Raw genomic sequence first — 23434 nt, 5'->3', positions numbered from 1 at the left:
TACGTGCATGTATCACCTCTCAAAAGATAAAATTTGATAGGCAAAAGGCACCAGTTTGCTTCAACCATTGCCTATTCCCACGCAGCCATGGGAAAGTATTACAATGGATTTCATTATGGACTTGCCACGGACCCAGCAGGGTAATGATGCAATTTAGACAATTGTGGACAAGTTTAGCAAGCAAGCTCACTTCTTGCTGGTCAAAAAGACCATCAAAGCTGAGCATATGGTTAAAATATATCTTGCACAAGTGTTCAAGCATCATGGAATGCCGAAGCCCATTGCGGAGGATAGAGGTCCTAGGACTACAAGTCTCTTTTGGCGGGCCTTATTTGATAACATGGACACCAAATTGGACTTCTCATCAGCTTATCACCCTCAAACGGATGGGCGAAGTGAGGTTGCAAATTTAGCCGTGTTGGATCTCTTGAAATGTTATGTGGCGGATCAGAAGTCTTCTTGGGAGAAGTACTTACCGCTTGTAGAATTTGCATACAACAACACGGTGCATGCATCTACGGGAAAGACCCCATTTGAGATTGTTTATGGTAAGGTGGTTTTGTCACCCATTCTTTGCACAAGGGATGAGATATTTGCAACTGATGAGTATGTAAGAGACTTGGATATTGCTTTTGCTCAGGTGCAGACAGCCATTGCAAGGTCACAAGACAAGCATAAAAAGGCTGCCGACAAGCATAGAAGACAATTGGATGTTAAAGAGAATGATTGGGTATTGCTGAAATTTGAGAAAGCAAGACTTGCAAAGACCTGGCAAAGAGGGTGCATATCCTAAGCTTGCAACCAAGTATTATGGGCCTTTTTGAGTCATCGAGAGTGGCTTTCAAATTGGCATTGCCTAGTCATTGGCACATACACAATGCTTTTTATGTGAGTCTCCTTCGCAAGTATGTAGCGCCGGAGCCCAATGAAACGGTCATTGAGGATCCACGAGAAGTGGATGAGCTTGAGGAGATCTTGTAGCTAGAGCAGATTGTGTATCACAAGGAACGCAAGCTTGCTGCAAGCAAAGTTGTCGGGCATTACCTTTTGAAGTTTAAGAACTATCTTCCCATTCATGCTAAATTGGTAGATGAAGAGTTCTTAAGAGATTGCCTGCATGTGCTTCAGACATATTTGGATGCTTTTCAATTGCGGACAATTGTTTAGAAGCCGGGAGGGATGTCACCATTTGGCCACCCAATTGGTCCACTCGTGCTTTCTCATCATGTATGTACATTGGACTGGTGCCCATGGCAGTTGTATATGCCGGGGATTGATGCCTCTCACGTGATACTGTGGACTTGGCTTTCCATTGGGACTTGTGCTTCTGTGTACATGCCTGGAAATGCCTGGTGGATTGGTGTTCCATTAGGTCTGGTACCTCGTGTACTTACCTGGAGCACGTTTGTTTTGGTATAGTCTCATGAATGGAGATTATCCATACCAATGCTGCATTGCATAGCATCTTTATGTGTTTGCTTGCAAAAGAAATTGCATGTTGTTTTCATGCTTTCTTGACCAATGTGTAGTTTCGAGTAAGGGGACGCCCGCCCGCGAATCGTGCGTGTGAAACTGTCTGTTGACATGGTTATGTGGCATGTGACAGGTGGTAAGTATTGGCCATAAACCTAGCCTTAGGAGTTAACACTAATTTATAAGTGAGTGTGTACACACTTCATTAAGTTTTGGGCGACCAAAACTCACTTATAAATTATGACCAGCCTGGTGTTCACACACACTGATGTCCCGAGGTGGACATAACCCAATGTCCACCGCCCAGACCTTATCCCCTTTGTACAAAGGGAGTAACCAGCCATGTGTCCTCTCTAGCTTGCTCCACAAAGCACCTGCTTGCCACCTAGAGTGGACAACTCACCACCTCACTCCTCTCTCTAGAGATAGGCGACTCCTTCATGAGGGCATTTGGGCTGTATTTTCTGCACTTTCTCCTTCCCAACTCCATATCCAAGCTCGTTAAGGTGTTTCCCAACCTTCCAAGAGTGTTTCCGGGTGCCAATCACTCTCCTACACACTCCCAATGACTGAAATTCAGAAAAACAGCTCTCTTTATTGCTGTAATTTCTGGTCTTTTTGCTAAAAACCCTAATTTCAGCTCTCCTTTCTCAAGTTGAACCATAGGGGAAGCTTTCCCAAGGTTCCCTTCATCCTCTTGAAGACTTTTGTCATGAAGAATTGCGACAAATCAAAGGTTTCAATACTCCAAGCACTTCCATCGCGAAGACTTCCGCTATCATCAACTCTACTTGCGATTGGTAAGCTTTTATGCTTAAATATGGAAGCAAGTAGCAGGAGGGAGGAACCGGATTACAAGATCACATACCCTATGTAGTGTTCTCTTGTCCTACGTGCTCTCTTGCAGATTGTTGCTACCATGTGTTGATGAAACAATAGAGAGCAGATGGTAGGGAACATAGGCACTTGAGAGGGTAGTGAGTTGCAAGTCTACACTGACAACCACTTGTTTGCAATACTGTATTCATACGCATTGGTATGGAAATCTCGTCAAAAATGCCCATGACACTATGTACTTAATTCTCCCAAAATCAATATACTTTATTTGAGGGAGGGGCCGGCCGTTCCGGCTCATTGTGTCTCTTGTCAATTCAGCAAATTACTTCTTGTATTGAGCATGTGTCCATCAAATCTTAGTGTATTCAAGTGTATTGATTAGCATTGTGTTCTACCAAGTTACACTAGTGCCAAGCCGACTTCCTTCACATTTGGAGTCTATACCTCTTCCTCACAGTTAACTAGAAGGGTGATGCACCATCTTGGCATTATAGGCCCCCAGTGTGGTTTCTTCCTCCCCCTCCCCCAATGTGATCTCCCTCTATGAGCGGGGCCTCTTGGTTTTTTCTTTCTCTTTGGATGGATGTACACAGCATGCACCCCTTCAGGTTGCTAGTTTTGTAGTTTGCTTTCTACGGACATTTCTCTTTTATGAAAAGGATCTTCTTTTGGGGGAAAAAGAACAAAGGTTACACGCAGCGGATTTTGCTAAATTTCCCAAAGTTGTTAGATTGGGTGTCCATTATGTGCACCCTCTTTTCTTTTTCTTTTTCTTTTTGCAAAAAGGAGAGTTTGAGAAAGTATGAATAGGCCTTAAAAGATCACGGCTGGAAGCCACAACAAAACAAAAACCTAACCTAAAATGTAGGGTGATCTCAACCAATATGCGGCACAAAGGTGCCAAGAGAGTCCTGTAAGGGTTGTTGAAAAAAATATCCCTTGATCCCGCTCGCTCATGAAAACAGTGTGCTTTGCATGCACGGATCTGGATGGTCCCTGTATACGAGCCCCTATGGCCATAAGAGTGAATAATATCTCCCCATATAGTACAAATTCAATGAGTGTCATATATCTAAGTGCCCTCAATAGCCTCTGTGCATCTGGCCCTCCAAATCTACCAAGCTGTGATAATGGTGATGAGCTGTAGTGTCAATCCTCTATAAAGCTGGCCTATACTGTGTATGAGGAATATCATGTATCATGCCGTACTGGGCCACACCTCTCCAATCTTTATGGAGGTGTCCAAATCCTTCCGTCAAAAAACATTTGTGCACCAGACTCAGTGAGCCAATAACGCCCCATGTAACATAAATGGTCTCTCTCCTCAATCTACACATAAGCTAAGCTATAGAGCCTCAAATCCTCTGAGCAGCTCTACACACCATATGCAATGTTGCAGTGTCTCAGAAGGCGCTAGACATCTACTCATTAGTCGGAAGGCCACCATGTAAGAATAACGAAAAGAAGTGGGAGATCTGGCTCCTCCTGTATGAGTGCCAAAGTCTATGCCAAAATCTCTTTGAATCAATGGGTTGATGTCATAGATCTCCATGTGCAGCCTGAGAGTAGGAGTCCTCTAAATCTGCCCAAGTATGAGTCTCGCATTACGGACAATGTAGTTAAAAAAAGGCTTACTCTTCATAAAATGGGCTACATCAATCCACTCCCACTCACCAGGATCCCAATGAAGATATCTAATAGGACATCCACCATACAATCATAAGCACCAAGCCCATGGGTCACAATATCAGGCGAGGGTCAACATGCCACTGCTTGCCTAAGCGGCCAACTACTCTCACTGGATGAAGGGTAGTGCCAAGAATAATCTCTCGTGTGTCACATTTCAACAATCTCCATCTTGGTTGCATAGAATAAAAAACACGATCTCCCTCATCGTTATCTAGCAAGGCTAACACCTGTAATGGCACTACTGTCCTAGAGAAAACTCTCAGCCACCTAGGATAATATTGGCCATGAAATGTGCCAATAATCCACTCATGCGATATAGCTGCATCAATTTGATCAATTCATCTAAGATTCCTCTAAGGTACTCGGTAGATACAAGTCTCCAATCCATAGGAAGACTTTTAAAAGTTTTGCAAGCAATAATTGTCGATACACAACTCTCCTAGCCAAGCCACTGCATATTTCCAAATGCACCCAAAGGTTATCCAACCTCATCTGTAATGAGGTCATTCCACATAATGGGTTGTCTATCAGCCTCATCCTCTGATAGGAAGCCTCCATCTCAAAAAAGGTCTCATGCTACTCCAAGCTCTAATAATGGCAGCTATAAGTGGAGAGGAAGGTGGCCTATAATCTGCCTCAGTGAAGATGAAACATGAACTAAGCATCCAATCACCACCATGAGGTGTACAGCCGGGAAACATAAAAAAATTCTTCCAATGTTCCATGCCTGGAAGGAATGCTCTGACCGCTAGCTTGCAAAGTAACTGTATATCTGGATCTACAATATCCAGTCCCCCTTCTTGTCTGGGTAAATAACAATCTCCCAAGCCACTCTGGCCTAGGTGTCAGGTGAACCATCCAAAACTAGCCAAAGAAATCTACGGACCAATATCTATAGCTGGCCAATGCATCCACAAGAGAAGCACCAACAAGCAGCAATGAACCAGGCAATACTTGGTTAACCACCAAGGCTTTGGAGGCTAGATCAAATCTCCTAGAGCTCCAATGAAGAAGGGGGGGAGGGGTGCCCCTAAAAACTTGGTACAAGGGGGTAGGGGCGCCCCCTGCTCCATTGTACCAAGTTTGGTGGCCATCAGCATTGGGATCTCATGGAAGGCAGCTTCAAAGTTGCCTTCAATGAGATTATGACCATGGGAGCCATGCCAGAGAGGCTGACAGAGGGATTGATCCATTAGATTCCCAAGGAGGGTGGTGACAGGTTGGAGGTTCGGCACTAGAGACCTATCACCCTCCTAGGAACCACCTACAAAATTCTAGCCAAGGCCATCAATCGGCGACTGCAATCCTTCCCTCCCAATTTGATCCATGGCACACAGATGGGTTTCGTCTGAGATCAGGTGGGCATCGATATCTCCCTGGACCACTAGCTAGCCCCTCTTCTTCTAAGCATTCGAAAGAAGCATTTATAATGGAGTTCAACCAGGCCTTTCTTAGCTAGCCAGGTCGTGGTGGCAAACTAGGTTCTTCTCGCCACCATGTGATACATCCCCTCTTGTTGGGCCCTCTCTTGGGCTTGCATTGGTTAGGTTCAGTGGTTGATCCACAAGTTTTTGTGGACGGGAGGCCTACCCGGGCCAAGGTGGCCTGGAGAGTGATCATTTGGCCAATGATGCAAGGGGGCCTGAGCATCATCGAGCCCTCCATTCAGATCCGCGACCTTTTGGGCAAGTTGATTGTTCGTGGCTTTCTTTTGAGCGGCAAGCCTTGGAAAGACTTCCTCCTATCTAGGATCCCTGCACGCAACCTAATTTTGGGAGACCCGTGGCCCCAGCGTATGACACGGATCTTCATGGAGATGTGGACTCGTGGCTTTAGCCTTGCATTTGAGGACAGATTTGCAGCCAATTTCTTGCAGGCTTGGAATCATCTCATGCCGGCTCTTCAGCAGCCCACTCCAGCTACATCTGAGGAGCATCTCCGACAGCCTCTGATCTGGAACCCCCTAGTCCATTTGCCAAGTGATCACATGTTGGGGGCTCGCCTACACATATCATGGGAAGCTTTGGGCATGGGTCCCGTTAGGTCACTTGGAGATCGGCTTACGTTCAAACGGCTGCCCCCACAAGCCCAGCAAAGGAGCCTCATTGGGATCCAGGGTAGGGAAAGACTTACTCTTCCATCCCTTCAGAGTGGCTGGCCAGGATCCCGGACCCTCCCCCCCGCAGAGGTTGGGAGTGTTCACCTGGCATGATATACCTTTGGTAGTCCATGGCGCGGATGGCAGTTCCGCCTTACCTTCTCTATTGGATCTCATGGTAAGACTTTGAGAGAGTAGAGCCCCCAATGGTGGATTTCAGAGGATGCACCTTGCATAGGGTGAGGGTGATTGGTTTCAATGCGCATGAGTGACCCTCCACCGGCCAAGATGGCCAGAGAGAGATTCTGGCATTTGTGGATTTGGGAGAGCCATCCTCTCACGCGCCTCCAGTGGGACCCGGAGGAGTGGACATGGCATGACCTGGGACAAGGAGGAGACTCCTGGTACCCCCCCTTTTTTGCCTACACCACATGGCTGGGCGTAGGATCCAACTGTCAGAGGTAGAGGGCACTCCAGATCCAGCAACAACAGGACACTGGCAATCCTGGGGCCTCCCTCCTCAGTTTCTCTAAGATTTCTGGAAGAGCTTGTGGGATAGTTTTCAGCCACAAAAGATCACTCTCTTTCTGTGGCAGCTGGCACATCGGAGCTTGGCAGCCTAGCCATTGGAGGTAGGCTAGCAGTCTATTCGAGGTGTGTCTTTGGGATTTCCAAAAGGCTCAGCAGGTTTGGCAGTGGATTCTCTGCATCTTCACTATGGACTAGGCCCCCTACCGCACTGTTAAGTGGGGCATAATTGCTTGGGCCACTGAGGTCAAGGCCATTATGTTATATGAGGAGGAGGATGGAGGACTAGCCCTTCAAGTTTCTCACCTTCACATAATTGCAATGCTAGTCCCAACTCCGTCTACTGATCACTGAACTCTAGTGATGGGAGATTTGCAACAGTATTGTTGCATGGCATATTTGGAGAGCTCGATGTAGCGAAGCCATTGAAGGCACCCTCACCCTACCACGAAGTCCATCCGGGCCATCTAGCTTGATATTATTCATACCCTTTTTGGACAGTGGGGGAAGCTTTGGGGTGGTTCAGCCACATGCGGAAGAGCCAAGAAGCCTTCTTGAGGATCTAGCATCACGGTCTGACAATGGTGATGAGCTCACTTTGCACTATAGACCACCTGTGTGGTTATTTCCCCCTCGCCCAACGTATGAGATAGCCTTCTCCTGCTAGAGTGGGCAGCCAAAGGATGAGCATCCTCCCCCCTCTTTATGATTCTTGGCTCTCGCTTCCCATCATGCGGAGCTGAGTTTGTACTTAGCCATTATGGCTGTCTTTCTTTGTAGCTAATATAAGGATCTTTTTCCCAAGGAAAAAAAAAAGATATGCTATATACATAAGTGCATAGGTCATATGGATATTACACACATACATACATACATACATACTCATAATAAAATATGAAAAAAAAATCTTTGATGAATTCTTCACTTGTTTTGTAACCACTAGGAAATAAGAGTGAATGCAGCCAGTTGAACAGCTACAAGGTTCCTTCAACTGTAAGTCTAACTCACTATATACCTGAAGTTAAGGAAGGTGATCCACATGCACTATGTATCTCTATAAATTGCTCCAACTTTTCATCAATTTCAGCCATTCGCAAAGCATCTTCCCCTTCCAGATCAAAAGCCTGACACAAAATGCATAATATTTCATAAAATGAAGTTCAATGACAGATGAGCTTAAAAGAATGTCATTTGCATGTGGAGATTTGTTTTTCACGTTTTTGAACGAAGACATGAATATTAACCCATTAATCCTAGTCTCTAGAGGACCCAATAGTTAGCCCCTCATTGCCTAGGACTTCCTGTGACTCCTCTCAAACCTTATTTCCTACACATTCTTACATAGGTCTTTCTTCGTGTCTTTGGATATTTGTTTACTTTGCTTACTTGCCACAGTGCAGGTTTAGTTGCACTATCGATTTAGTACCATTGTCTTATAAACCCTTGTGGCTAGCTTTCTGAACCACCATCTCACCTCACCGCTTATCCTAGCAAGAGATGACAAGGACTCTTTCTTCCATAAGAGAAGACATAAAGATAGTCTACTTGGTGCTAGAAGGTTTATTGAAAACATGAGAGAAATGAAATGAAATGTTATATTAACGTCTTCAAAAACGCCAAAGTGACCTATGAGACCAAAGTTACAACCATGTGACATCTGATACACTGTCTGGAAAAGAAAAGAAAGAACTGAAGGTAAGTATCTAGCCCCACAATACATTAGTAGGGGGCATCCGTAAGCAGCAACTAGGGAGAGTGGGAAGCTAATGCTACTAGTCAAAATGGGGTACATGAGTACATGGATACATGAATACATGAATATGGGGGAGTACCAAGTGACAGTGAGTACAACAGTATATGGCTGGAGTCGTAATCATCCTAAGAGCTCTAGCATGGGTCTCTATCGGATGGCCTGGATATCTGCCATAGTGAGATGCCTAGTCGGACGAGCCCGATGCCTCGCAATGATGCTCTGAATCCTCCAATGTAGGCACCATCTCCGATGTGAGGATCCACGAACCCTCAAGCGTCTAGATCTGCCCAACTGCATAGCTCTCTCAACTAGAGTCCCACGGGTGCCCACTGCTGGGCTGTCAGCTGTGTATCCTCCCGGGTAGTCCCTCTAAAGAAGTCAGTAATCTATCTCTGTGTGGACTCCCTGCCAGTCGGGCGTCTGCTCCTGATAATGGACTCTCTGAGCCTGCGAATCTCCAGGAGATAAAAACCCAAGCATCGCTGATCACAATAGTCCATGACTCTAGCCAGTGGTCCAAATCCCTCTCTGAAAAGGCAATGGTAGCGCCCTCGAATCTCATAATATGTTGTGCAGCGACAGATGTAGTGCTCCTCCGTCTCTGGCTCTATCCAACAAATCTGACAAATCCTATCCCCTGGAGGTATGCCTCTAAATCTGCCTGTCTCTATCTCTAACTGATGTGAGGAGGTGCGGATCTGCCCAATGGCGCACCTCAATCCATGAGACAGATGGGTATCCATGTAGCTCGGTCTAAGTATAAAGCCATCCTCAGTGGTGCAAAGAAGATGGTCTCTATAGAAAGCCATCTTCGTCCCCAACTCCTGTGAGGGCTCTAGCCATGTCCTCCTAGTGTCCAACTGAATGAGGTCCTGTCTGATGACTCTACTAATCTCAGAATGTGTCAAGGTCAGAGAGGGTGCCTCCAGAGAGTACTGGAAGGGTGGAAGTCTGTCTAAACTGAACCCGTGGAGCTCAAACCAGGATGCTATCTGCGCATAACAACATGAAGTGTCTCCCTCCATGGCTAGCTGATGGGAGGACTCTAAAGCAAGTCGTGCATACCGGTGTCGGGGAAGCTCCTAGGTGCTATGAATGAAGGACACTGATTTGGCAAGAGCCTCGACTACGATCGGTGGTGCTCCCATCTCGGCTCTAATAATCTCATGGGGTACTAAGGTCTTAGCCCGAATCATCCTGGAGATCATGGACACAAGTGGTCTCTCCATCGATCTCCATCCATCGTATGTGCATCTTGATCGACTGTGACGATCTAGGCTAGGCCCCCAGATCTGTACTCCATATAGCATAGCCGATGTGACCAGCGTGTCAAAAAGCCACAGCTTAGTGCGTGGCTCCTGAAACTGTACCTGTGAGCACATCCTCTCTAGACCTCCTAGTGCTGCATATCCTCTAGTCAATCTGGCCTCTGCTTCCCCCCTCATGGAAAATGTGGGCCCAGTGAACACCACTCCAAGATATGTATATGAGTCAACATACTCCACTGTCTCCTGCCCATATGTAAAAATAGGCGCTGATCTCCGAACCAACTGAGTTGTAGTGTTAAACACCATAACCTTGGTCTTACCAAGGTTAACTGAGAGCCCACTGTCCTGTGCATAAGCATGTAAAGTATCCAAGTGCCTCTGCATACCCTCTGGTGAGTCTGCTATAAGCACAATATCATCAGCATATAAGAGCAGAGGTATCCAAGTGCCAGCCAACTGGGCTCCTCTGTCCCCTCGTGTCCCAATATAATCAGAGATCTCATCAATGTATAGTCCAAATAGAGTCGGAGAGAGCGGGCAGCCCTGTTTCACCCCTATAGTGGAGTGTACTGGCTGGGAGAGACTCTCTGAAGTCCGCACCTACCCAACTACTGTCTCATAAAGTGCCATAATACCCCAAATGAGCTCACATGGAACCCCCAAGTCTTGCAGCCTGCGCATTAGTCTAGCTCTAGGCACTGTGTCAAAGGCCTTGCAGAAATCCACAAAGCCAAAGTAGATCCTCCTCCCATGTGCTCTGCCCTCCTCAATGATAGCCCTGAGAGTAAAGATATGATCCAAAGTAGAGAATCTCCTCCTGAAACCAGCCTGTCCCTGAGCTCGCACCCCTTGTCTCTCTGCCCATCTGCTCAACTCCTGCTCAAGAATAGAGGCATATAGCTTGGCCAGCGAGTGACCAATCATAATGGTGCGGTAGTTAGTCGGCAGCCTCGGATCTCCAGACTTGAGTACCGGCACAATCGTGGAAGTACTCCAAGTCCCGGGAAACCCCTCACACATGGCTCTATTAAGCATGAGAGCTAGCAAGTCTACAATCATATCTCTAGCATGTATGAAATGCTTGGCTACAATGCCCTCATGATCCTGTGCCCTCCCTGTATGCAATCTGTTGATGGCCCTCCTCACCATCTCTGCTGTGAAGAAGGTAGAAGTGGGTGGACAAGGCTCTGGAGGGTTCGGTAGTGGTGGCTGCTCTGGTACTGTGTAGAGGGAGGCTGCATACTCACCCCATGTATCTGGAGAGGTAATGGCTGGAGGCGGGGGGTGCTCTCTAAGCATTCTCCAGGCCTCCCTAGAATCCTGACTCAAAAACAACTGATAGATGTCTCTCTCCAGAGACGGAGGAGCACTACATCTGTTGCTACACAGTATATTATGAGATTCGAGGGCGCTACCATTGCCTTTTCAGAGAGGGATTTGGACCACTGGCTAGAGTCATGGACTATTGTGATCAGCGATGCTTGGGTTTTTATCTCCTGTAGATCCGCAGGCTCAGAGAGTCCATTATGAGGAGCAGACGCCCGACTGGCAGGGAGTCCACACAGAGAGAGATTACCGACTTCTTTAGTGGGACTACCCGGGAGGACACACAGCCGACAGCCCAACAGTGGGCACCCCGTGGGACTCTAGTTGAGAGAGCTATCCAGTTGGGCAGATCCAGATGCCCGAGGGTTCGCGGCCGGATCCTTACATCAGAGACGGTGCCTACACTGGAGGATTCAGAGCATCATTGCGAGGCATCGGGCTCATCCGACCAGGCATCTCACTATGGCAGATATCCAGGCCATCCGGCAGAGACCCATGCTAGAGCTCCTAGGATGATTACCACTCGAGCCATATACTGTTGTACTCACTGTCACTTTTGTACTCCCCCATATTCATGTATTCATGTATCCATGTACTCATGTACCCCATTTTGACTAGCAGCATTAGCTTCCCACTCTCCCTAGTTGCTGCTTCCGGATGCTCCCTCTACTGATGTAATGTAGGGCTAGATACTTACCTTCAGTCCTTTCTTTTCTTTTCCAGATAGTGTATCACATGGTTGTAACTTTGGTCTCATAGGTCACTTTGGCCTTTTGAAGACGTTAATATAACATTCCATTTCTCTAGCCGAGCTAAGAATGCTCTCTTCTTCCGCCGAATGAGGGATCGGAAGATGATGCGTGATTGTCTATATGTAGTAACACCTTTGGCCACCTCTCTCTCTCTAGCCGGGCTCTGAGCTCCCTACAGTCATCATCATACCAACTATTCTGGGGCATGCTCCCAAGACGTGGTCGTAGTGTGGGCTGCGTGTGTGGGAAGGCCGTCGCTGCAGCTGTATGCAAAGCCTCTGTCAGGATCTATGTGAGCTCTGCTAATGGCCTCTGTGGATCCTCTGCACTCAACAAGCTGTAGATCTCTGCGGTGTATACTCCATCAGTCTCTCTACAGAAGGTATATCTCGGGTGATAGGAGGACTGCCCAACCTGGCGGGTACTGTAGTGGAAATCCACCGTAAAGGAGAGAAGTGCATGATCCACCGTAACTCCGATGGGCCTGGGGCCAATCGCAAAATCCTGGGTACTCGGGATGAAGGTTGTCGAGGCTAGAACATAATCCACTGTGCTGGCCCCATGTCTGTGTAGAAAGCAAGTAAAGCCACTGGCAAGTAAATACCTCTCTAGGCCATTTAAAATGGCCAGCCCATGTGCAGTCCCCCTCTCCAAGAGGTATCTCCCATACTCAGTACACTCCACCTCATCCTGTGATCTCCGGGTCAAACACACCTCCTCCACATCTATCTCTATCAACATCTCCTTTGAAGTGTCAAAGAAGGAGGTCTGGTACTGAGCTGTTCGAGCATTGAAGTCCCCAAGTATGATAACATCTCCCTCCCTGGAGAACTCCCATATGTCCTCATCTAGAATCATATATGGAGATTGCCCTTTGGGCGCTGCATAATGAGATGTACTAGGTGGAAAGTAACATATAGCAATGTATAGGGGTCTACCCTCATCTGCCCTCACTCTGACCCACATGTACCTCGCGCTCTCATCACGGTACATAACATGGATGAGAGAGAGAGAGAGAGAGAGAAAGAAAGAAAGATATATTAACGTCTCCGAGAGGCCAAAGTCGGCCTATGAGACAAAAAATAATACAACTGTGTTCTTCCGGTCATCGGAAGAAAAGAAAGAAAAGAAAAAGTGTGCATGTGTCCGGATACAACTGTGAATCATCATGGATCGGTGTAGCTCATATACAAACAATATAAGGGGGGGTGGGGATGTGGATGGAGTGCTAAGGCAAGATGCATCTCTATATGCTGAAGGGCTAGTACAAGCATGCTATGCAGATCTATGTCTAACTCCATCCAGTGCCATAAGAGGGATATAAGATATCATACATCGCCGATGCTGAGGCTGTGAATGGCGTGAACATGTACCGTGAGTCTGAATGAAAGCGAGCTAGCCTCTCCTGTGTCTCCATCTGGTGTCTCATTCGGATAGCTGCTATCTCTCGGTGACGAAGTCGAGGTGCTCTATGTTTAGTCTGTCTAGGTCTCCTCCTGCCTCTCAATTCCTCTGCTCTCTGTGCGGTCACCCCACGTGGTACATCAGCTGGCACTGGCATAGCTCTCTGGAAGAAATCTATGAGCTGGGACTATCTCCCACCCCTAGTGAGAGCGGGTGTCCGGAGGAGTCTCTCTCGAGAACTATGAAGCTCTAGTAGTAGTCTGCCAAGCTGTCGCTGGTCCGCGGCCTCCATCAACTCATGTAGTGAAGAGTGCTCCTCAAACAATCCTGCATATCTATCTCTGACCCCCTGGTGGGCTCTACATCTACATACAAAGTGATCCTCAGTCTCCACCTCCTCGTGGCACAATCTGCATATCCGCTCAGCTCTGGGAACCCGTGCCGCTCTACCAGCCTCTATCTCTAGCTGATGTGATGAGACTCGTAGCTGTCCAATAGCAACGCGAGAGCTGTGTGGCATGTATACATCCATGTACCGCGGTCGATGTATAAACCCATCCCCTGAGATGCTCATAAAGTGATCTCTGTAATACAACATCTTCGGTGGTAGTGGGCTCTGTGGTGCTGTCCATGTCTCCTGTATGTAGTGCTGCCATATGTCTTGTCTCATCACTCTGTTCCTCTCATTGAGAGAGAGGTAACCCCGTGGAGCAGACTGATCATACTAAAAAGGTGGCAACCGCTCAATGTCTATCCCATGATGTGAGAACCACTGTAGCATCTGCGCATACCAAGATCCAGTGTGTCCAGCCTCGGCCAGCTGTCTGGATGCCTCAAAAGCTCGGCGGGATAATCTCTCCGTGGGCATCTCCCTCATCCTGTATATAAAGGAGATTGTCTGGAACAATGCCTCCACTGCCATAGGTGGTGCAGCAAACTCAGCTCGAACAATGTCATGCGGGACGGATGGTTTGTTGCGTATCATCCTCAAGAGCATCAAGATCTATGGTCTCTCCAGCTGTACCCATGTGGAGGCTGCAAGCCCTGGTGCCCAAACCGCTGCTGCATACATCAAGGCTGGTGTCACTAATGTATCAAAGAGCCACCCTTCGTGCGGGGTTCCTGAAAATGTGCCTGATGACACTGACGCTCAAGGCCAGCAAGAGCTGCATACCCCCGGGTCACTCTGTCTCGGACTGCCTGAGCCATGGAAAAGCGTCCAGCTGAGCTAGTAAATGCGATGCCAAGGTAAACATAAGAGCTCACCACCTCGACCCGCCCTCCTACTAATGTGAGAGTAGTGTGGCTCCTAACTACGGGTGAGGTGTGGAAGATCATAACCTTGGTTTTCCCAAGGTTCACTGTGAGACCCTGCTGTGCGCAGAAGTCATCAAGAGCCACAAGGTGTCTTTGAAGCCCAACCTGCGTGTCGGATACCAAGACGATGTCATCAGCATAAAGCATAACATGGACAGTAATACCTGATAGCTCAACCCCAGAGCCTCCTCCCTGTGTGATGTAATTGACCACCTCATCAATATAGAGCCCAAAGAGCGTGGGGGAGAGCGGGCACCCCTGCTTCACACCAATGGTGCTAGCAATTGTGTCGGACAAGCCTCCTGGGCATCGGACTCTCCCAAAGACCTGCTCATATAGCCTGTATATGCCCCACATCATGTCTGAAGGTATGCCTAGTGTCTGTAGTCGCCGAAAGAGGCGCTCTCTAGGCACAGTATCAAATGCCTTGCGGAAATCCACAAAGCAACAATAGAGCCGTTGCCTCCGTGCCTTGGCCTGATCAATCAGGCACCTCAATGTAAAAATGTGGTCGATGGTCGAGAAGGCTCGTCGGAAGCCTGCCTGGCCTGCTGCTCTCAATCCCCCAACCTCTGCATGAGTGCTCAGCTCTGCCTCCAAAACTGCCCCGTATAGTTTGGCCAATATATGGCCAATCATGATGGTCCTATAGTTCCCGAGGTCTAGTACATCTCCCGCTTTATGGATCGGCACAATAGTGTGCATCGTCCACTCAGCCGGAAACCCCTCTGACAGAGCTCTGTTGAAGAGATGAGCAAGAAATGGTGCCAATGTATCAATACCATAGATGAGATGCTCTCCCTGTAATCCTGTATGATCTGTTGCCCGTCCATGTTGGAGTCGGCATATGGCCCTCCTAACCATAGGTGGGGTGAAGAAGGTGGAGACTGTGGAGCATGGCTCTGTGGGCTGTGGTATAGGGGGCTGTGTAGGCACATCATAAAGTCTCTCTGCATATGTCTGCCAGGTCTGAGGATCGGTAATAGGTGTGGGAGGACGGGGCTCTTTGAGTCTCTTCCAAGCAGCAGCAGCATCTCTGCTCATGAGCATGTGATATGTAACCCAGTTCTGAGCCTCCTCATAAGCTCGCCGCTTACGGCGAGTGAGAGTATGCATCCTCCTCCCTGCTTGCCTCTAGGTGATCTCCCCGCGAGCCCTCTGCACTCAGAGATTGCAGTAAAGGTTTCTGCACTCATCATCGTACCATCGGTTCTGGGGCATGCTCCCAGATGTAGGTGGCTGTCCTGTCTGTATGTGGTATGGGAAACTCCTCGCGGCTGCGGAGTGCAGTACATGTGAGAACTGGGAGGTGAGCATAGCCATGGGTGCCGATGGATCTAAGGCAAATAGCTGATCATGAACATGATAGTCGTACACATCGGCTAGGTCCTGAGTGAAGTGGAAAATAGTGCGTGGTGGCTGTATGATGGGTGGGTGGGTCTCTAGTAAGCTCCTGAAAGTGAGGGATAGGTATGTATGATCCGCCCCAATGGGGCATGGTGGTACGGTGAAGTGAGACACCATATTTGCTGCCTACCGGGATCCCATCACATAGTCCACTGTACTATTGCTGCCTCCCACTGGAAAGCAAGTCAACCCACCTGAATCTGGCCACTGAGTCATCCCGTTATAAATAATGAGATGGTGTTGGGCCCCAAGCTCAACAAATGTTGCCCATATCCAGTGCTGTCAGCTCCTCCATCAATGGAGATCCAAGTGGTCCCTGTATCCTCTGTAGCTACCGGCTCTAGTCTCAAGGGATCCTCAAAGTCAGAGAGAGAGAGAGAGAGAGAGAGAGAGAGAGAGAGAGAGAGAGAGAGAGAGAGAGAGAGAGAGAGAGAGAGAGAAATGAAATGAAATGATATATTAACGTCGTCAGAAGGCCAAAATGACCTATGAGACCAAAAAGGTTACAACAACTGGTGGATCTGATACAATGTCTGTGTAAGAAAAGCTAAAAACAACTAAACAACGAACTGAAACTGAAACAACTATGAGGAAAAGTACAGTACTAGGAGCTCCTAATGGATAACATCTGGGAGGAAAACTCCAGCAACAAAGGTAAGCATCATACACATCACTATCCAAAGATGTCTCTCATCGGTCGATGGCGGATATCCTCAATGTCCTCCATGGTGAGTACTCTGACTGGACGTCTCCCATGCCGTGCTAGTATGGTCCTGATCCTCTGTTGCAGTCTCCGCCGGTGTCGAGATGCGCCTCTCATCTTGGGGCGCCTGAACCGCCCCAGCTCTATAGCCCGATCAAGCAGTGTACCTCTGGTGCGGCTATACTCTGGGGCTAGCTGCAAAGCCTGCTAGCCTGACTCTTCAATCTCTGGTCGAAAGAAGTCTGTAATCTGCCTCTGTAGGTGTCTCTCCCTCTCTGATCCCCTCCTTCTCAAGAGACCCTCTCTATGTCTACGCAGCTCAAGCAAGTATAACCTGAGGCATCTCTGATCCTGGTATCTCATGACTCTAGAAAGTGGTCCGAAACCAGGCAGTGAAAACGGCCTCGTATCTCATAATATACTGGACAGTGACATATGTAATGTAACTCTGTCTCTGGCTCCATCTGGCACAGCTGACAAATCCTGGCCTCAGCTGGTACTCCTCTGAATCTGCCAGTCTCAATCTCTAGCTTGTGTGAGGATGTGCGCATCTGACCAATAGCACACCGTACCCCATGAGAAAGATGAGTATCCATGTAGCTGGGTCTAATCACAAACCCATCCTCCGTGAGCTGGAGAAGATGATCTCTATAGAAAGCCATCTTCGTACCAAGCTCGTGTGTCGGCTGTATCCATGTCCTCCTAGTGTCTAGCTGAGTCAAGTCCTGCCTGATAAGTTTGGTAATCTCTGCCCGTGTGAGAGGGAGGGACAGTGCATCCAGGGAGTACTGAAATGGAGGTAGCTTGTCCATACTAAAGCCATGCAGTTGGAACCAAGCTGTCATCTGTGCATACCAACATGATCCGTCTCCCTGTGATGCCAACTGTCGTGAAGACTCCACGGCTAAGCGAGCATATCTGTCTCTAGGGAGAGCCCAAGTGCTATGTATAAAGGAGACTGATCGAGTGAGTGCCTCTACTACCAATGGAGGAGCAGCCATCTCTGCACGGATAATATCATGTGGTACGGAGGCCTTGGCCCTAATCATCCGGGAAATCATAGAAACCAAGGGCCTCTCCATACGTCTCCATCCATCAGTGCTACCAGCTTGGCTGTGGTGATCCACTGAGGGTCCCCATTTCTCCACTCGATACAGCATGGCTGAAGTGACCAAAGTGTCAAAGAGCCGGAGTTTTGTTCGAGGTTCCTGAAACTGAACCTGCGAACACATCCTCTCTAGTCTCCCCAATGCTGCATAAGCTCTAGTCAATCTGGTCTCCACTACTCTCCTCAAGGAAAATAGTGGGCCACTAAAAACCACACCAAGGTAAGTATATGCATCTGTATACTCCACTGTCTACTGACCATATGTAAAGGTGGGTACTGACCTCCTAACCCACTGTGTTGTGGTGTTAAACACCATCACCTTGGTTTTACCAAGGTTAACAGACAATCCACTGTCCTGTGCAAACGTGTGCAATGCATCCAAATGACATTGCATCCCCTGTAGAGAATCTGAGATCAGCACAATATCATCAGCATAGAATAACAGCAGAATCCATGTCCCTACTATCTGTGCTCCTCTGTCACCCTCCCACTCTACATAGTCCGAAACCTCATCCACATACATCCCAAATAAGGTGGGAGAAAGGGGGCAGCCCTGTTTCACCCCAATAGTGGAGTGAACCATCTCAGATATACCCTGACTAGTACGTACCTGCCCCACAACTGTCCTGTAAAAAGCCATGATTCCCCAAATCAGCTCTGTGGGCACTCCCATCTCCTGTAGTCTGCGCATCAATCTGGCTCTCGGTACTTTGTGAAAAGCTTTGCGGAAATCCACAAAGCAACAATAAATCCTCCTGCCATATAATCTGCCCTCCTCAATAATAGCTCTGAGTGTCAACATATGGTCAAGAGTGGAGAAACCTCTCCTGAACCCTGCCTGCTCTGATGCACGTATGCCCTCTCTCTTTGCCCATCTACTCGACTCCTGCTCAAGAATAAATGCATATAATCTAGTCAATGTGTGACCAATCATGATGGTACGATAATTCCCAGGAAGCATGGGATCCCCTGACTTGAAGATATGCACAATCGTGGACATATTCCAAGTCTCAGAAAAACCCTCACACATGTCGGTTAAACATCATAGCAATAAGCTCTTCAAGCATATCTCTGGCATGAATAAAGTGCTCTGCTACCAAACCATCATGATCATATGCTCTCCCAGTCCTGATCCTGTCAATAGCTTTCCTTACCATCTCAACAATAAAGAAAGCACATGTCTCCGATGGGTCTAGCAGGGGCGGCTGTCCTAGTGCTGTGTACAGGGATACTGCATACTCACCCCAAATCTCAGTGGAGGTAATGGCTGGTGATGGTGAATGCTCATGCAATAGTCCATGCCTCGCCTGAGTCCTGACTCATAAATAATTGATACAAATCCCTCTCTAACTGAGCAAGATAAGCCCTCTTCTTCCGTCACACTAGGTGCCGGAAGGTAATCCGTGACTGTCTATGAGTGGTAACACCCATGAGCACCTCTCTCTGTAATCTGATCCTCATCTCTCTGCACTCCTCATCATACCAACTGTTCTGGGGCATGTTCCCAGATCGTCTCCGTGTAGGCTGACTATGGGGATATGCCTCTGATGCTGCAGCATGAAGCGTCTCTATCAATATCTGAGTGAGCTCGTCTAATGGCCGTCCCGGCTCTTCGACACATAAGCGTCTGTATGTCTCATCCGTGTACACGGTGTCAGTCTCCCTCGTAAAGGTATAATGAGTGTGTGTGGAGACCTGTCCTAATGGAGCCGTGCTGAACTGAAATGTGAGAGTGAAGGACAAGATAGCATGATCCACTGCTATTCCAACCGGCCTAGTGCCTACCATAAAATCCTGAAAAGAGGGAATGAGACTAGGCTGAACCATAACATAGTCCACTGTACTAGCACCATGCCGATGTGGAAAGCTAGTGAAACCGCCCGATGTCGGGAATCTCTGTAGGCCATTCAGGATGGCCAATCCATGTGCAGTCCCCATGTCTATCAAATACCGCCCATACACTGTATGTTCCTCATCCTGTGAGAATCTAGATAGGCCCATATCCCTAACATCAAGCTCCCTCAACATCTCCTCTGAGGTATCATAAAATACTGTCTAGTTATTGAAGTCCCCCAAGAGAATGATGTCACCATCCCTGGAGAACTCCCAAATGTCATCATCCAAAATAGAAAAGGGAGACTGCCCGCTAGGCGATGCATTCACTGATGTACTAGGAGCAAAATAGCATATAGCAATGTAGAAATATCTGCCCGTCTCTGCCCTCAGTCTAGCCCTCAGTCTAACCCACATGTACCTAGCCTGCTCATCTCTGTGGACTATATGTATCAGTGGCTGTAGCTCCTCTCTAAACAATATTGCCACTCCTCCTGAGCCCCGTCCTCTAGGCTCTGAACGAGTCTCCTGTCTACAAGCTGTCTCCCATCGGTATCCACTAACATGTGGCATGGACTGTCCAGGAGACTGATGCGTCTCACAGTAGAAGATGATGTCCCTCCCAGTGAAACTATCCTCAAAAGCCCCTACATCAAGGCGTAGAGATCCATTACAATTCCAAGTAGGTGTCTCATCAAAGAGAACAACTAAATGAGACTAAAAAGTACAATAAACTGATTGTCCTACAGTTATAAGAACAGAACTGTAAGACTCAGAGATGATACTGAGCAGAAAATACTGGAAAATATTGGAAAATACTAAAAAATGTATATCAGGTAGATCCATGTATGCTGATCAGTTGAAGTATTGCCCTCTCCTTAGATCAAGTATCTCCGCCATGGGGCTGTCTAGAATGGAGAGGTCGTAGAAGCGAGGTAGGCGCCTCCGATGCCGAGCAATAATGGCTCTGATCTAGCGATGGTGAGGATGCCGTGGTCGGGAACGTATCCCATGTGATAGGTGTACATCCATGTACGCCGGGCGGGTGATAAAATCATCCGGTGAGAGGTGTAGAAAATGGCTCTTGTAATGAGCCATTTTTGTGCCCAAGGGCTCAAGGGGGCTAGTCCATGTCCTCTCTGTGTTCACTCTGATGATATCCATCCTGATCACGTAGTTTTGCTCTAAGCGAGTGAGATCCAAAAATGGACAATGCAGACTGTACTAAAAGGGTGGTAGTGCCTCTATCCACAAACCATGTAGGTCAAACCATGATCTCATCTGAGCATACCAACAATGAGTATCTCCATCCTCTGCCAACTGTATGGATGAGGTCAATGCCAATTGGGAGTACCTTTGCTAAGGGAGCTCCCATAGCCGCTGTAAAAAGGTAACTACCTGGAATAGGGCCTTGGTTACTACTGGTGGGGCACCCAGCTCAGCCCAAACAATCTCATGTGGTACTCATGATTTGCTCCGAATCATGCGGGCAATCATCATAATCAGTGGTCTCTCCATTTGCCTCCATCCTCATCTGTCCCTCTCTGAGATCTGTGATGTATACTGGGCTCCCAAATTGGAGCTCCGTACAGGAGGGTCGGTGTGACAAGAGTATCAAATAGCCACAATTTGGTGCGTGGCTCCTGAAACTATATGTGTGCACATTGCCTCTCAAGGGCCCCCAAGGCTGCATGCCCTCGAGCTAATCTAGTTGCTGCTGCCTCCTTCAGGGAGAAATGCGGTCCTCTGAAAGTACCTCCCAAGTAGACATATGACCTGACGTACTCTACCGGCTCCCCTCGGAGAGTGAACTGAGGCTCTGATCTTGTCACCCATGCCTATGTGGTGTTAAACACCATAACCTTGGTTTTCCCAAGGTTCACTGTCAGATCTCTATCCACACAGAAAGCCTGTAATGCATCCAGGTGTCTCTGTAATCCCTCCGGAGAGTCTGAGATTAGAACAATATCATTAGCATATAACAAGATGGGTATCAACACCCTTGCCCATGGGCCTTCCAATCTGTCTACATAATCAGAGACCGCATCAATGTACAGTCCAAAGAGGGTGGGCGATAGCGGGCATCCCTGCTTCACCCCTATCGTGCTGGTCACCCTATCAGATAGTCCGCCTGGAGCTCAGACTCTGCCTGTCACAAACTCATACAAAGCATATATCCCCCACTGCATATCCTCGGGTACCTCAATGTCATGCAATCTCTGCATAAGCCTGGCACGTGGTACGGTATCGAAGGCTTTGCGGAAGTCCACAAAGCAGCAGTATATCCTTCTCTTTTGTGCCCTGCCCTCTTCAATAAGTGCCTCTTCTCCAAAGTGTCAGTATGTGATCCAAGGTAGTAAATCCTCTCCTGAAGCCAGCCTGCTGTCCATGTGCTCGATGACCATGCCTCTCTGCCCATCGGCTCAGCTCCGACTCCAATATAGAGCCATATAATTTGGCCAAGTAATGACCGATCATGATCGTCTTGTAGTTGCTTGGTACCATGGGGTCCCCACTCTTGAAGAGTGGTACAATGATATGCTCTGTCCAGCTTGTCGGGAAACCCTCACAAATGGCACGATTAAACACATGTACGATGAGCGGAGCCAAAGTGTCTCATGCATATGAGAAGTGCTCTCCAACTAGCCCATCATGATCCTGTGCCTTTCCATTCTGTAACCTGTCTATCGCATCTAGCACCATCTGCATAGTAAAAAAGGTGCTGCTAGCCGGTCTAGCTCCCAGTGGAGGGGGGGTGGGGGGCTGTCCTGGTGCATCATATAGCTCTCTAGCATAAGTATGCCATGCCTCAGGTGCAGTAATCAGAGTACCAGGCTGTCTCTCCTGAAACATCTTCCATGCCCTCTTGCTGTCCTTCCCCAGGAAGAGTTGGTAGATCTCCTCCTCTAGCTTAGCCAGATAGGCTCGTTTCTTCCTCCGCACAAGGCGCCGAAAGATCATCCTGGCCTGTCTATGCGTGTGAGACCCAATGGAAATCTCACACTGTAGCTGTGCTCGGGTCTCACGACACTCATCATCATACCAACTGTCCTGTGGGGCAGTGCTGTGGGGGTGGGTGGAAGGGATCATAGTGCAGGGAAATGAGGCGGATGCATGTAGTACACCTGCCAATCCTCTCGTGATCTCGTTCAGAGGGCTATGCGGGTCTAAAGCGAACAAGCCATCAGATACTGCATCTCGATAAACCCCAACTGTCTCATGTGTAAACTGATATCTCGGGTACCTGATAGATGAGTGGCTGGCCCATCTCTCGGGGATCTACCTACTAGTGTGAAACTCAGGTATGCATGAGCCTACTGGAAATCGTGAAACCCTGCACATCAGGTATCAATGAAGGAGATCCCATCAAGTAGTCCACTGTGCTCGCTACCCCTTTAGAGTTCCAGTGTGTGAGAGCATCTGATCCTTGCCATCTTGATAAGCCATTGTATATGACCAACCCATGTGCACTCCCGAGTGTGAGAAAATGCCTGCCATAATCTGTAATCTCCCCCTCATCCTGTGCTGATCTCTGCAACCCTACATCCTCTGCCGTGATCTCCCGGTACATAGCCTCTTGAGTATCATACAACTCTGTCTGCTCTGTGCCTATACATGCATTAAAGTCTCCCAATAGTAATATGTCTCCCATGCTGGCAAACCTCACGATATCATCATATAGTGGTATATAGGGCGACTCTCCTGATGGTGAAAACCTGGCGTGGGCTGGGGGAAAGTAGCATACCGCCACATATAGCTCGCGGAGCCCCCCTCTGCATATTTGGACCCACATGTACCTCGCATCTGCATCTCTATGTACCACATGTATTTTGTCACGAAGCTCCTCCCTGTAAAGTATTGCCACTCCTCCACATCCTCTGGTACCTCCCACTGTGCGTGGCTGAGGGCGGAAAACTGATTCCCATCTATAACCCCGG

The 23434-nt window shown here is 48.1% G+C and overlaps 1 protein-coding gene across 7 annotated transcripts in view; it reads right to left on the bottom strand.

The window, feature by feature from the left end:
* LOC147619001 (uncharacterized) overlaps positions 1–23434 on the bottom strand; it is a 121914-nt gene that overhangs the window by 45047 nt on the left and 53433 nt on the right. For 4 of the 7 annotated variants that reach the window (XR_015262006.1, XM_086774208.1, XM_086774207.1 and 1 more), the window contains one exon: positions 7641–7749. The exons of the other annotated variants lie outside the window; for them this stretch is intronic. Coding sequence is in view for 3 of the 4 variants with exons in the window: in XM_086774208.1 (XP_086630334.1) it covers positions 7641–7749 (109 nt within the window). In the remaining variant the exon portion in view is untranslated. The remainder of the gene's footprint in view (positions 1–7640; positions 7750–23434) is intronic. 7 annotated transcript variants of the gene reach the window in all.

This window comes from Cibotium barometz, chromosome 34, assembly GCF_041138505.1.
Source record: "Cibotium barometz isolate CiBa-2024 chromosome 34, ASM4113850v1, whole genome shotgun sequence".
Classification (NCBI taxonomy): Eukaryota; Viridiplantae; Streptophyta; class Polypodiopsida; order Cyatheales; family Cibotiaceae; genus Cibotium; species Cibotium barometz.
This window is presented reverse-complemented; position numbering and strand designations above follow the sequence as displayed.